General features: G+C 43.1%; 1 protein-coding gene and 1 non-coding gene across 2 annotated transcripts in view; both read right to left on the reverse strand.

The window, feature by feature from the left end:
* Positions 1-580: 580 nt before the first annotated feature.
* LOC115870680 lies at positions 581-687 on the reverse strand. Its single transcript, XR_004046835.1, has one exon. It is a non-coding gene; the product is annotated as a U6 spliceosomal RNA (small nuclear RNA).
* Positions 688-14,081: 13,394 nt separating this feature from the next.
* The window catches only part of TBK1 (TANK binding kinase 1), a 53,167-nt gene continuing 51,634 nt past the window's right edge, over positions 14,082-15,614 (reverse strand). The window contains exon 13 of the mRNA XM_045288949.1: positions 14,082-15,061. Within this exon, the coding sequence (XP_045144884.1) occupies positions 15,010-15,061 (52 nt within the window). The 3' untranslated portion in view covers positions 14,082-15,009. The remainder of the gene's footprint in view (positions 15,062-15,614) is intronic.

Raw genomic sequence — 15,614 nt, forward strand, 5'->3', positions numbered from 1 at the left:
ACAAGGTCATTCTGGCAAGTTCTGGCTCTCATAACGTTCACTGTAGCTCAGTGACGTAGTGGTTGCGAATTAGGCTATGTGCAATAGACAAGGTTAGCAGTTCAAAGCCACCAGCCTTGCTGAGGAAGAAAGATGATGCTTTCTACTTCCGTAAAGAATTAGTCTGGCTGTTCTACCCAGCCCTACGGGGCCACCATAGTTGGAATTGACTTGATGACAGCTAGTTGTTGTTGTTGTTACAGTTTGAAGTCCCAGCAACCCGAGGAGATGTGTGGTCATCAGTGACTGGGGAGGGGGAAGGAGGAGGACTTTTGCTGAAAGAGTACAGAGTTTCTGTTTGCGGTAATGATAGGGGTGATGGTTGTACAATATTGGGGTTGGAATTAATGTCGCAGAATTGTACACCTAAAATGTTTAAAATGGCAAAGTTTGCTTACATACTGTTGGGGACTCAACTAAGTCCCCCCAAAATGTATGTTGTCAATCATGGCCTCTATGCCACTTGGGGATGAGTTATCTTTATCATAGTATGGGCAAGATTACTCTAAAGTGTTTCTGGAGCCAATCTCTCTCTTTTTAAAAAAATATGGAACGCTTCACGAATTTGCGTGTCACCCTTGCGTAGGGGCCAGGCCAATCTTCTCTGTATCGTTTTAATTTTAGTATATGTGCTGCTGAAGTAAACACTCTTTAGAAAAAAAAACCAAACAAGCATTTTATTGTGAATTAGGGGAAGGTTTACAGAGCAGGTCATAGTTTTATGTTCAACAATTCATATACACTTTTTAAAAAAGTCATACACATTCTGAATCAACTCACCATCCCCGCAGCGTACCACTGATTATCCCCCTTACTCTGTGTTTCCTGCCCCCAGCCCTCCTGCTTCCCTAACTCTCTAAACGTTTGAGAGGTAAAAGGAGAGGAAACAAGCTCGCAGAGGAGAACTGATGTTCAAAGAACAAACCAATCTGTCTTGGAAGAAGTAAGGTCGGAATGCTCCGTAGAGGCAAGGATGGTAAGACTTGGTCTTACACACTTTAGACATAGTGTCAGGAAAGACCAGTCCCTGAGAAGGACATCATGATCGGTGACGTGGAGGGGCAGCGAAAAAGAGGAAGGTCCTTGATGAGGTGGATTGTCACAGCAGCCGCATCAATGGGCTCAGGCACAGGGACAATGTGAGGCTGGCTCAGGACCATGCGGCGCTATGTTCTGTTGTTCACAAGGTCGCTATGGGTCAGAGCTGACTTGAGGGCACCTTACACCAGTGGAGGAGAGAGGTCAATACACGTGGAGCGCACCACGGAAATAGGAAGCAGATGCTGAGGAGACAAAGGCCCTCTTCCAGAGCCAACACCAAGACCAAATCTTCCCCTTGGCCAGGGATCTGAGTTTGGACTTCTAGCTTCCTAAACTATAATATATTTTATTGGTTAAAGCCATCTACTCGTGATATTTTGAGTACTCAAGGCATATATAATTTACCATGAAATGTTAAAATGTTTTCATTTCTTCTATACACATATTATACATTCGATGGCTAGAACCAATTTCCAGATGAGCAACTTTTAAAAGCAGGTAAGACATCAATCAGTCCTCTTTAATTAAAACCCTGGGTGTTATTTGTATATTTAGCATTATTTTATACTTAGGTCCTAGTGAAAATGAATTTAATCAAGTACTTAGATTAGAAAAAGTTTGCTCTCCAAAGCAGTTCCACCTTCTCACTATGTTCTTTCTGAAATGATTTAACCAACTCCACAGAGCACTTCCCAAAGCAAGTAGCAGCCCAGCCTAGACGCCATGAGTCAGAAGAGGTTACAATGAACTACGTCTTAATGGTCATGCTTTTCCATCCTTTTATTACCTGATTCTTTTGTTTTTCTCAAGTAATTACTGAATTAAGGGTTTCCAAATCAACAAAGTAGTTATTCTGGTCACTACAGTTTCTTAGCTGAGTTCATCGAAAATTGGCTACAACTTGTTTGGTTCTGGGACGTGGGAGCAAAGCATGTTTCTCTCCTGGAGTCCACCGTCAGCTGCTCAGACACGGTTCAGGACAAGAAGATACGGAAATGACTACTGGGAGGGGACAATGAGGAGCCGATACCAAGGGCTCAAGTAGAAAGAAAATGCTTCGAAAAGCATGATGGTCTCAGAAGAATGCACTTCAGAGGCCAGCACTGGGGCTTAGGGGAAGGAAGAAGACATGAGGGCATCATATGTACAAGTGTGCTTCACCCAACGGATGTGTGGACTGTGATAAGAGCTGTAAGAGCCCCCAGTAAAGTGATTTTTCAATAAAGAAAGAAAGAAAATTCCCAGAACTGAAAGACAGGCATTTCTGATCTGAAAGGGTCCACAGAGGTCCTGGTTAAATAAATATGGTTTAGAAGGTCATTTGAAAACACTTCACTGGGACATTTCCAAAATTATGAGATGCCTTTCAGAAAGCAACTCTTTTCCCAGAAAGCAACTAGGCGCCGTGCTCCATGAAAGTAAGGGAGCAAACACAGGATGAGAGCAACGAGGTTTCAGGTAGCCTGTGATCCCGCACAAGAAAAAGGCAAAGAAGATTCCAGGAATAAAGGTTCCACTCCGCCTACAAAGCAACCGCTCCGTATCGGAGGAGAGCCTAGGGCTCTCCATACAGGGTGACCGTCTTGCAAATCCACAGGGACAGTTCTATCTGTCCTTTGGTCACTAGGAGTCAGAATCCACTCTACAGCAATGAGTTTTGTGAGTTACCCCACCCCACCGCCCACCCATGGGTTACTGGTGAGGCTGTGAATGTGGGAGGCGGGCTTAGCTTTGGATGGAGAGGATATTGGAAAATATGGGAGGAGTCAGAGTTAGGTAGAGACTCGTGAATAAGTGGAAAACATCTTGTTTTCATGGTTTTCTTTGTTGTTAGGTGCCATCTAGTCTGTTTCCACGGGTGATCCAATTTTAACAGAACACCGAATCCTTCCAGATGGTTTAAAAAGTAGTGCAGACCCTTGACAATATCACCAAGCCACGCGATTAAAAACCCAGTAAACATGGAAGCAAATAATAGGAGTCTTTAATGTCAAATAGTTATCGCTTCTTTAAACAGAGAAAATCAATAAATTCTCACCTCTTTTAAGACACCTTTGCCCCCCTTTTTATTAATCATGTTGTGGAGGGCTCTTACAGATCTTAGAACAATCCATCATTCAATTGCAATTAAGCATCCTTGTACATATGTTGCCATCATCATTTTCAAAACATGTTCTTTTTACTTGAGCCTTTGGTATCAGCGTCTCTTCCCTCTCCCTCCCCCCTCCCATCCTCATGAATCCTTGATCAATTATGTATTGTTATTTTGTATCTTACATCCTCCATTGTCTCTCTTCATCCACATTTCTATTATTCTTTCCCCTGTGTGTGGGGAGCTATATATCTAACTTTGTGATCAGTTCCCCCTTTCTCCCTCTCCCACCCCCCGCCCCCTACCCCCGTACCTTCATCCTATCACTACTCCAACTGCTGTTCCTGAGGGGTTTGTCTGTCCTGGATTCTGTGTGTCGAGAGCTCTATCTGTACCAATGTGAGTACTCTGGTCTAGCCAGATTTGTAAAGTAGATCTGGGTCATGATAGTGGGGTGTTGCACGGGTGGGAGGAAGCATTTAGGAACTAGAGGAATAATGTGTTTCATCAGTGCTATACTGCACCCTGGTTGAATCATTCCTTCTTTGTGGTCTTTCTGTGAGGGATGTAAGACACCTTTTTAATGAGCAATTTTATTCATATCAAACTTTCCAAAATTGACCACTATAGTTCTGAGTTGGTCTTACTGAAGTCATGATAGGAAGTTGCCCAAATAGACAAACCTATGAGAAATAGACAAATGCTTGGTCAAAAGTAAAGATGCTGCTTTGTAATGTCTTCAGCCCGCAATCCTAAAGTGATGCTGACCCAGCTGCTTATCCCAAAAGTCAGTAGCCTCCCGGTAGGTGGATTTAGGGGGGGGGAAATTTCCTCCCAAAGCCCATTTCTCTTACACAGAGAAGACTGACGGAAGTTCTTCATACAAGAGAGTGGATGAGAAAAGACAGAAGACAGGAGATGTTAAAGCCAAATCCTACCAGAGGTCATAAATGTCTGACAAGAACGCCCAAATCTCAAGAGGCAAATAATAAATCCGGTACGGAACGACTGGGAGATTTTCAGTCCATATTCAGTGTAAGATCTATGGAGTTGAATATAAAGAGGCCTCAAAGAGGTGAAACTTAAGGGACCTCAAATGAGTACAAGACCAGGGTCCCAGTCTGCAGTAGCCAGGGTCTCCCCTGAACTTACACTTGTCCTAGTCCAATCATCTCCAACCACCAGAACAATCCTGGAGCCTGCCGATGCAACAAATCCTGGGATGTGTCTCACCGAAGGAAAGATGGCTAATGTATGATTTGGGGGGGGGGGGGAGTTGAGTTCAACCTCAGGCGTGGACTACACAGTGGATTTAAACATCTGTTTCCTTGGAAACCATCAATACGGAGTATCATTTATTTAGAAAATTCTTCCCTGAAGTTCTGCACCTCTGTGTATCAAAAAGACGTAGGCTTTCCAGGCAATTCTCACGGATACGGTTCCACAGCAGTTTCTCACAATGCATGGCTCTAAGAGACCAGTTTCTCAGGGGATCCTTTTGACATTTCACAGCTGCTTCATCGTGTCCGCGAGAGAAACATTCCCCCCAAATCCACTGCCATTGAGTCAGTGCTGACTCCTATAGTGACCCCCTGTGAATTTCCCAGACTGTAACGGTTCCCCAAAGTAGAAAGCCGTCTTTCTCCAGAGGAGCTGACGGTGGTCCCGAAGTGTTGACCATATAAATCACAGACCAGCGTGCAACCGCGAGATGACCAGGGCTCGTTTCCTACCTTTCCACTCTGATGAATCCATGTTTTACGTTCCAAATCCAAGCTAATTTTGGCTTTCAAGTGAAAATAGCAAAATGAAGTAGACGAGGCTGAAGAAAAAACTTTATTAATTATAGGTACTCCTTTGCTTTCATACTTTAGGAATTACTAAATAAAACTCACGCCATCAAGTCAATGCGGCTACCTAGTGGCCCCGTAGGACAGGGTAGAACTGTCCCTGTGAGTTGCCAAACTGCAACTCTCATTTTCCTTCAGTGGAACTGGTGATGAGTTTGAACTGCTGATCTATGGAGTCACAGCTGAATGCACCGCCACGACTCTGCTTTATAAACAGTGGTGTTTAAAAAGTATGGCTTGACAACATTGTCCAGGGCCTAAGTTATGATTGAAACCATCTGTAAAGATCCGTGGCTCTACAATCAATGCCCATGGAAGCCGTCATCAAGAAATTAACACACTTGTTGTATTGGACAAATCTGCAGCAAAAGATCTCTTTAAAGCGTAAAAAGCAAAGGTGTCACTTTGCAGAGTAAGGTGCGTGTGGTATAATGAAATGACTGTGGCTCTTCTAGTTTGTCTTTGTGACTCCCACCCAATGATTGGGTAGGACCATGCAAATAGGGAGCGGGAACCACCAACAGGCAATTGGCAAGTTTTGCCATTCCACTGGGCATAAGAGAGCCATCTCAGAGGCAGGGAGAGGAAACCCATGACCATCAAGAAAGGACAGCCATCAGTGGAGTCCATGAAAGATCCCTGTCTGATGTCCGTGGAGGCAGCAGAGGCCACAGCACTGAGACCATGCGACAGAGTGGAGGAGCAGTGGTGAGACTGCCCTGAGGCAGAGCGCCGAGTGGCCTTCCTAACCCACAGGCCCACTTGGCGGCGAGGATAAGGGTCAGAGGCAGATATGCCTGCCAGCATGGTAGAGAAGAGACTTTGTAAACAAAAGAACTGCATCCTTACCATTTTGTAACCTACTTACTTCCTTAACAATCCTCCATAATCATTACTATTGTCTGTGAGTTCTCCATGGCCATTGCACTGAGTTATCAAACCCAGAGAAGCAGCAGAGGCACCGTCGGGAGGGGGTAGAGGATGGAGGGTGGAAGCGTTTCTGCTCACTGCCTGGCGCGGAGGTGGATTCTTCTCCCTACTGAAAATGGAAGAAGTCACTCATGGCCCATGTCTTTTCCTCCGTGTGCCTGACCCAAGCTATGGTATGTTCTTGCTCCTGCAGGGGCTAGATGGTTGGCTTTTTTCCCCCCTGGTGATAGTTACACACTTGTTTAAAGCTTGCTGCTTCTTACTTCTGAGTCAGAGCTTGTCCTATAAGCCACCAAGTACAGGTAGGCCTCATCGAAAGTAATGTCGTCTTGTCCGTGGACCTCCCGTGGCTGCACATTCTATCAGGAGGTTGGGGCTCACTTGCCCATGAGGAAGACAGTGGAGTGTTCACCCTCCACCCCTGCCGATGCTTCTTCTTCTGAGGGGCGTGTCGCCACAAGGGCTCCTCCCCTTGAGGGGTGTCCTGAAACAGGGGTTGCATACACGTTTCCACTCTCAGCCCCTTTTCACCCAAGACATTTGCAACCTGGGCAAGCGCTACCGGGACACTGTGGATCCACCGAGTGCTTGATTGTGAGTTTGTGGTGGGTTGTTGCGCATTTCAGAAACCTTTTACCGTTGTCAAATTTTTCTCAACTACCACACTCAGTTACAGGTCCCACAGTTTAAGAAGCAGTGCTCTAAGATAGGGATCGGCAAACTTTTGAGATGGAAGAGCCAGTCTTGTCCCTCACAACAATTTAAAAATGCTCAAGAGCCATAAATACATGTCTACAAACAAACAAAATGGCCATTATCTGAATAATATCCTTTAAAAACGTTCCATTTTACTTCAGAGCCACATACCTGTACCAACAAAGCTGCAGATGGCTCGAGTGGCAGTTTGCGGTCAGACCTGCCCTCGAACAAGTTTGGGATGCTGCTGTGCAGTGAGCTTCTCTCCCTCCATTGTCTTCTCCACGGGAGGGGGTTTTCTGTGTGCTTCAGACGTGCACACACCTGCTCTCAGTCAGTTATCAAATCTCACTGCTGGTTAAACTATTACATCTGGGGCAGGAAGGAGTCGAGGAGAAGAGCCAGTGTACAAGAGTCTACCTGATATTCCCTTCCCAGAGCCACAAATGCTAGGTCTTCAAGCTCGATTTTCTGATTCTCCCAAGAGAGACAGAGACAGACAGAGAGGGTTTAGTTGTGTTATGAGCCATGATTAAAAACAGTTAAAAATTGTTTTGGACAGTAATCGGATAGGCTAATGTCTCAAAGGAGGTGTCCTGGAAATAAGTGTTTGAGATTAGTAATGATCTGGAAAATGAATCGAGGCTGGGCTGTGAACGTTGTGAACTGGATTAAGCAACTAGCATGATTGCTAGAAACTTCTAAGCACGTTGGGCCAAATCACAGATGAATTGCAGCCAATTTAGATTTATAGGAGTCTAAAGTTGAGGGCTCAGCCTACATTTAGAGAGTTTAGAGTTCATATTTGTTTTTAAAACGACATGCATGAATTTGGGATGTTAAGATCCTTAAACAGGGTTTCGGTCCACAATCAAGCAAAGGGCACACTGTCTTGGGAAAATCTACTACAGAAGACCTCTTGTCAGGTGTTAACATGCAGAGATGTCTCCTTGAGGACTCAGGTGCCCTGGACCCAGGCCAGGCTATTTTCAATGCCCTCCTATGCACATGAAAGCTGGGCGATGAGTAAGAGTGCCTTACAGAACACTGTGCTGACGGAGAATATTAAATACAGCATGGACTGCCAGAGAACAAACACACACACATCTGTCTTGAAAGAAGTATAATCCGGATGCTCTTCAGAAGTGAGAATGGCAAGACTTTGTCCCACATACTGTGGACATGGTATCAAGAGGGACCTGTGCCCAGAGAAAAACATCGTAAAAAGCATCATGCTTGGTAAAGGTCAGCTTTTAAAACGAGGAAGACCCTCACTGAGATGAACGGACAGTGGCTACAGCAGTAACTCCGAGGTAGGAAGGGTCGTGAGGATGGGCCTGGCTGGGCAGTGTCTTATTCTCTTGTCCAGAGGGGCGTTATGAGTTGGAGGCCTGACAGCACCCAATAGCAGACAACGACAGGCAGGGCTTCGCATCACCTCTGCGATGTGAGGACAATGAACCATGGCTGCCGTCTCTGTGGATGGCTGAGCGGCTAGTTAGCATCCAGAGACTGTTCTCCTTTTGACTCTTCTCATCAGAGTGCTCAAGCTGCAAGGACCCTCGAAGATCTAATCCAATCCCCATGCATTACCGCTGAGAACACTCGAGTCAGGCAGGCTTACGTGTGGGCCTCGTCACAGGGCTCTCGGGCCGATGCTAAAGTCCCTTGCTCATCCCACCAGACTACAAAGTGTGGAACTCTGGCTTTTGATATACAGTCAGGATGCTTCAACGAGCCTCAAACTATCTCCAGGCACAGAATGTGGATTATCTCCTACAAGGAGGTTTCAAACCATTCATGGGAAAATTCCATGATCTTTTATTTATTTCCATGATCTTTTCATTTCATTTGTCCATGAACTTTTTGAAGTTCGCTTATATACTCTTCCCTATTCTTTCTCTTCAAGATCCTAGATTAGTGAGGTGTTTAAAATGTATGCTGAATTGAGATTTGTGAGTTTTTTCCAAAGTCACACCTTGGGGTAAATTATTGTCTTCTAAGGTAACGGGCTCGACATACAATTGGGAGGAAAGCGCAATGGGTGCTTGATCTGAGTTGGAACCAGCTCAACAGCACCTAAACCCACCACCACCACCACCACAAGGTCCGCGTCGTGGAGACAGAGAGGAAATGACCAAGACTGAGCTGAAGTTGTGTTAGTTAGGGTGACAAGGGTATCTGGGAGTCTAATTAGTAGTAAACATCAACCACTGGTCTTGCTTTGAGATGAGTTCAACTTTAAAAGGCAGTTGCCTGGGATGGAGGTACACAGGAGCCCTCCTGGGATGGAGGTACACAGGAGCCCTCGGTACATTTCTGTGTCAACTTTTCGGTGACACTTGGCTATACATGGATGACAGAAAGGGCTTAATCCCAGTTAAGAGCGCTCTTCTATGGCTACCATAGAGTAACAAAGAACTCTGTAGCAAGGATCCTGAGGGTAAGCAGATTTCTAAGAGTTGATTTATCCATTTAACTTATCTAACTCAAACCTGCATATGGCTATCTTCATTAATCAATTCGGTAAAGCAAACAGTGCACTTCTTACCATAAAAAACCCTGCTACACATCAGAGAGGAAAATCGATGGAATCCTGAAAGACATATGCCTCAATATGATAAGAAGGGGGTAACATTTCAAAAACCAACAACTTCAAGTTATAGGATAAAATAAAGAGATGATTGGAAACAAACCATGAATTGCCAAACTTAGAAGACTAGCAAGCTTCATTATGGAAAAACAAATGACCAAACTTCATAGGTCTAGGGGCTGATGACTAGTCTACTGATGAAGGCCCTGGGTAAGGCATGGAGTGAGAATTCATATGCTCCCCTTCTCTGAAGTTCCCCCATCAGAGCACTGTGGGGTGAGAAAGCAAGCAAGCACTGCCTCAAGAGCGAGGTGATTTGGGGTAAAGCTGGGGCTCTGTCTGTCATCATTTTGGGGGCTTAGGTGTTTCACTTGATGGGGGAAGTCTGGAGATGGCTTTCTAACACCCCAAGTTGTGCTATTTCATAGCTGAGGATGGACATATACAAACAGAGAACTTTTAACAGGCCAACGTCTAAGTTCTTCATAATTTGAATATTTTTTATGAAAGAAAATATTAAAATAGGGGAAAACAGATGACTGGTTTTAGAAATGTCCTAACTCGACAGATACACACCTCATTTTAGTAGGTTTTGAAGAGTGGTGTTTTACAAAGAGAAGGTTTGTGGCAACCCTGTTAGCAAATTTGTTGGTACCCGTTTGGCAACAGCATGTGTCCACGTTGTCTGTGTCACCTTTTTGTAATTCTGAGAATTTCTGATGTTTTCCCAATGGTACCGTTAGCACCCTTACGAGATCACAACATAATGCAAATAAAACTTTCATATGTCCTTGGAAGCCAAAACATTCACTTTTTGGTGATCTTCCCTCTATCGCAGCATTCTGGAACTGAACACACGTCTCTGAAGTGTGGCTGCATGTCCTCGGTAACCCACACATCAGCTACTCTAGTTTTATCCGTGATAAAACTATCAGCTACTCTAGTCTATCAAATGATCAGATATGTGCGGTGACCGGCCAGACAGTGGGTAAGTATTAGACACTTAGGTGAGATGCTGAGTTACACGGGCATGATGCATAATTAGGAGGTCCATTCAGTCACAAGATGAAACAGTTAGTCTCGATGCTACGTCCACAGTCTGCTGCTGCGTAGCAGGAAGGAGAGAACGGGCTGCTGAAATGCGTCGTAAGCTAGGCTTGGAGAGGGCATTGACCACCTCTGGTCTTTTAGACAGGAGCAGCCAGCAGACAGGGATAAAGGCATTTTCTAGGCAGGGGTATTGAAAGCACGTCCCACCTCAAGAAATACCGGACTAAAACACACCACATATACTGATCCCCATAAACAGAAGTAGGTCAACGGGCCGTTTACAAGCCCTTTTCTGCTTAAAGTGTTTTAGCATCACAAATAAACAAACATTTACTTAAAAGAAGAACTTCCTTCACAGGCTTTTTGCCAAGGGAAACCATCTCCATTTTGCTCTGGAAACCCTTTCTGAATGTGAATGCCTAAAAGGCATACAATTGGCTAAGAAATGTTCATTGCTTTTAATACCTCACCCTCTAATTGCTTTTTAGTTTATCCTGCTTTTCCCTAAAGATCATTTTAAAGAGTTTTTTAATCTTCTCAAATTTCAAGTGTTCTCTTTCCTCTCCTTTGAAGGCCCACCTGAGTCCTCGAAAACATGTGAAACAACGTATTAGCCTGAGGTAACTTACCTCCACCTTGGTGCCAGAACAACGTGGCTTTCCGGTTCTTGGAGCAGGTCAGCGCCTTGGGGAACCAATAAAAAAGGCGGGCTAGTCTCCTGAAGGTCTCGCTAAAGTCACTTCTTATGGCCATCAGCAGAACTCAAGAGTTCCAGAGAGCTCAGAGGAGGGAGCGCAGCAACACCCACACGAGACACTGTAGCTGTGAACTCTTTCAGCCAGTATGTCTGGAGACCACCTGTTAGCCCTAAATCCCCTTCCTCTGTCATTCCTAAGGCTTGACCTCTAGACCTTAGCCCTCATGGCTAGAAACTGTATTAATAGATGTTCTTTCTAAAGAAAGAGTTTTAAGCCTCAGAAACTCCTCTAACTAAATCAACACTTGATAATTTTTAAGCACCGACGACACCACTCTCTTCAAACACATTTTTTGTCCTCCAGAGTGAAGAACCCAGGGTCCACTAAGGCTGCATCCGACAGAACTGTTGATGACAATTCGTAGGGCACAGTGGATACCTCCCAAAGCCATACTTTGATGTTTGTATCACTTTAAAATACACACACCCCACTTGGGAAGAAACGTATCCCAAACAAAAAGAATTTGATTGATTCTTCCAGACAAACAAATGTATAAACGAGCAAGCTGTTCCCAGACTCCTGTTTTGGATTTCAGCCCAGTGGCTTGGTGGTTGTTTGGGGCGGCTAACCACAAGGCGAGCAGTTTTGAAAACACCAACCAGCTCCAAGGTGCAAAGACGAGGCTCCCTTTTCCTGCGGAGTTAGTCTGGAAAACGCACAGGAGCAGTTCTATCCGGTCCTAAAGGGTTGCTAAGGAGTCAGAATTGACTTGCCTTACTCATGATCACTCTATCTTATGCTAGCAGCTGCCAATGTCTAGCTGCCTCCTGTGTAATGTGTGCTGAGGTTCCTATCATCACCCCCGAAGCCACGTCTGTCGGTCCTCGTACCTTCTGTTCACAGCTTGCTTTGTGCCTAAAACAACCTGACGCAATATATGGGCTGCACTTTTATAAACCACAGACATTTTAAAAGCTGATTTACACTCTAAAGTAAAACAAGGGACATTATTATATTACCAGTTTTTATTTCCAGATCAGATGTTTCCACTATCCCAGCTCCAGCCCCGCCGCCTCCAATCCACTTTGAGGATTTCTTGAGTTTAGATTTCTAGTCTTCTTAGAAGTGACAAGTGGACGAGAGTCCAACGAAAACAACACTGTGAGTCTTATTCAGATGTTTCGGTCTTCATACGAGAGGGATGTGGCGGTAAGGGTTACCAGCCCAAACCACTTCTTTGAATGTTTTTTTCAGCAGTGACTGCTCCAGCATTTTCTCAGATTAAAAATGTTTGGCACGATTATACACATTCTACAGCATGCATTTCCCCAAAGAAAAAGTGCAATGTGGACCAGCAGACCTGCAGATGGGGTGAAAGTGGAGATTATCAGGGCAGCTCTGATTTGGCTTGGAGTCTGACGTCTCCGGTGAAATTGCTCACTGCAAACATGCCTGTGCTTTTGGCAAAGACCACACAACAAAGGACAACCTGCACCGACGACAGTTAGGAACAGCCAGGATTCCGTCATCTTTTTTCTGGATATCGTACTGATGAAGACTTATTTTCTAAAAACATTCTGAGATCTTTATATTTAAGAGGAGGCCCTCCCTCTGCTTGAGGTAGTGTGCCGAGGCACTTCGTAATTTTAAAACCAGTTGATGTAAAATGACCATTTTTAATGATACTATGGGATTATTTTTCACACTTCTTTCCTAACCACTGGTTCTTCTTATGCCTTCCCACATACTTCACAATAATTTATGTCACACTTACTTCTTATTGTATCTTAGACATCTAACCTCTTTGACATTAACCTTCTGTTTCCTCTGCTTGTCATGTACACTACTTACTCAAGGTCTAAGAATACACGAATCCCTCTCTTTTGGAAACACAATGTTGAAAAAAATACTACTTAGGCTGCAACTTATTTTAAAGGTAATTTCACTTAATTACTATGAAAATTAGTTTAGCAAACTGCTAACACCTTGTATTTACTTACTTTCAGTAAGGATGTATTATTTTGATGGCCACTAGTGAAAGCAAGATGGTTGGTTTCCCCAAACTCAAAATCATAACAGATCCGGCTTACTGGTGGAAGGAACCCCAAGACTATGGGCCCTCATTATACTTTAGGTCTGAAAATGAACTCGCCCACCCCCATGGCTCCATGTTGTGCCAAATGACACCTACAAAGGGAGCCCTAATAATAGGACAGTACACACACCTTAGAATAATCAACCGCTGGAGGTGAAAAGGGCAGCCTTTATTTACCTAAGGACAAAGTTCAGAGGAGATGGGTTAGGAGAGGAGTGGGAACAGGACTCGTGTTGAGGAAGATGGGTAAGTGCTGTGACACTGTAGGGTTTGCAGTCAGTGACGTGAAACAAAGCGTGTATGAACTGCTGAAGAGAAAATTGATATGCTCTGGAAGCCTTCACCAGATTCATAATAGAAGCTGTGGGGGGAGGGGGAGTGTCTGCTTTCCTTAGTGTCGTGGGGAACAAAACAGTCTTTTAAAAATACTAGTGAGGAACAGATGTCTGTATCAATACAACTATTAGAAAATATAATTCCCCCAGCAAGTGTTCTTAGCATTTTTTAGAGCTGCTAAAATAAATATTCAATCTATACATATATTAATTCACTAATAATTTGATGCTAGTGACCTAATGCTCAGTGACATGAACATTTGAACTGGACAATCAAAGGTATATCATGGTATAGTCAAATGGAAAATTAAAATCAAGAGGCATTAAACATCCCCTTACACCACACACTCAGCAAAGTGGATAACTGTATTTACATAAATAACCCAGGCATTTATTGCTATATGTGTCTATGTGAGACTCAAAATTCCATACTACAATAGTGCATCAATGACCTCAAATAAAAGCTTAATTCATTTTCAATTTCTAATGCAAATTTATTTTCTGATGTTCATCATAGTCAAATTTGCTTACTCTTTATCACGATATTTTTGTGATACACACACTGTGTCTAAGCACACTTCAATAGTCTGACAAACCACAGACCAAAACAAAAACAAATGAAAACCCTCAAGTAGACAAAAATCATCTCTTTTAGTCTGAACTCTTTCAAAGAGAACGTATCCTTTAATTTTTATGGCATAAATATATAGAATAATTCTAAGTTTGCAGATTTATGAGACAATTGCCCCAACAGTCAATATTCTAAGAATAATTTACCACCACCATCATTTCTCTCAAAAGTAACTTGTTTCTTCAACTGTACAGATACACACAAACTCTTTATATTACAATCAATAAATTTATTGATATTTTTTCATGAAGTGGTAAGCAGAATTAAAGGAAAAAACTTATACCTTAAAACATAAAAATTGCTATGGTATATACTTTTATAGCCCAAAGAAAGATAGTTTCTATAATTAAATCACTTAAAAATGTTTTGTTCAAAAAAAATTTTTTTCCCCTCAATAATTCATCACCTGAAATTAAAGAGATACAAGGACAACTGGCGACATGGACACCCTATGAAATGACATAATGCCCTTTTGTCCTTCTCAAAATAATCGTGATCCGAGTAAAACAGTGGCTGGTTCTGCTCCCCCCTCACAGACGTCACTCCTCCACACTCCAGTTACAAATGTCAACCACACACACCGCTGATCTGTACAGACGCCATTTGGCTCCACTTAAAAACGTTCCCAGTAGGCAGTCAAGAGCAGTATGACTTAGTTAGCCCTAGTCAGACCTCTATCGAAGAGTAGAGGGTCAGTATCTCCACATACTGGTCATGGCTTTCTTCTAGTGCTCACTGAGGTCAAGTTCCCTCATGTAATTATAAATGTTCAAAGGTAAAATTACATTTTAACAGCAGCCAAAAATTAGTATTTTTTAAATATATTTACAATAATGTACATATTTACATTTCCAAATACTGAATTGTCAAAACAAGAGACCATTCACAGAGGCATTCATTTAAAGCCCCAGCATTCTTTTCGTGTGCAAACGGAAACGCCCTTCAAACTTCTGAGACCGCTAAAGGCAGTCCACATTGCGAAGGCCACCATCCATTGTCAAAGAACCAAACCTAGAGCACAGAACACAGGGAAAGAGCAACACCTGAAGATTAATTTATGTGGTCTTAAACAATACAGAATACGTTTGAGAGGATTCGTTATTTTTTTTAATTTCAGCAACTGTGATTTGCTCTATTTCTTACTTTGAAACATTAGCAGCATAAAAAATAAATCAATAAAACTATGCAACACAGTGACTGTGGAAGACTTAAGGGAAAGTGGGGATCGGCATAACCCAGAAAAATGTTGGTATAAACGACATAATAGAGTAAGTCTGTATTAACGATGACTGTCAGTCTGACATCCTCAAGGGACAATGAGAAATGGAAACTTGCTAGAAAATAGAACGTCACTTTGGGGAGTAGTAAGTAGGAAATTAAGCTGAATGAGTAGTTTGGGAATACATTTTGTTTTTTTGAATGAGTGTGTGAATTTATATTTGACTTTTTTTTCTTAATCATTTATTGGGGGCTCGTACAACGCTTATCACAATCCATCCATCCATCCATTGTGTCAAGCACATTTGCACATTTGTTGCCATCATCATTCTCAAAACATCTGCTT

The sequence above is a fragment of the Echinops telfairi genome, unplaced genomic scaffold, assembly GCF_000313985.2.
Source record: "Echinops telfairi isolate 266 unplaced genomic scaffold, ASM31398v2 ScPeMD7_2;HRSCAF=8, whole genome shotgun sequence".
Lineage (NCBI taxonomy): Eukaryota > Metazoa > Chordata > Mammalia > Afrosoricida > Tenrecidae > Echinops > Echinops telfairi.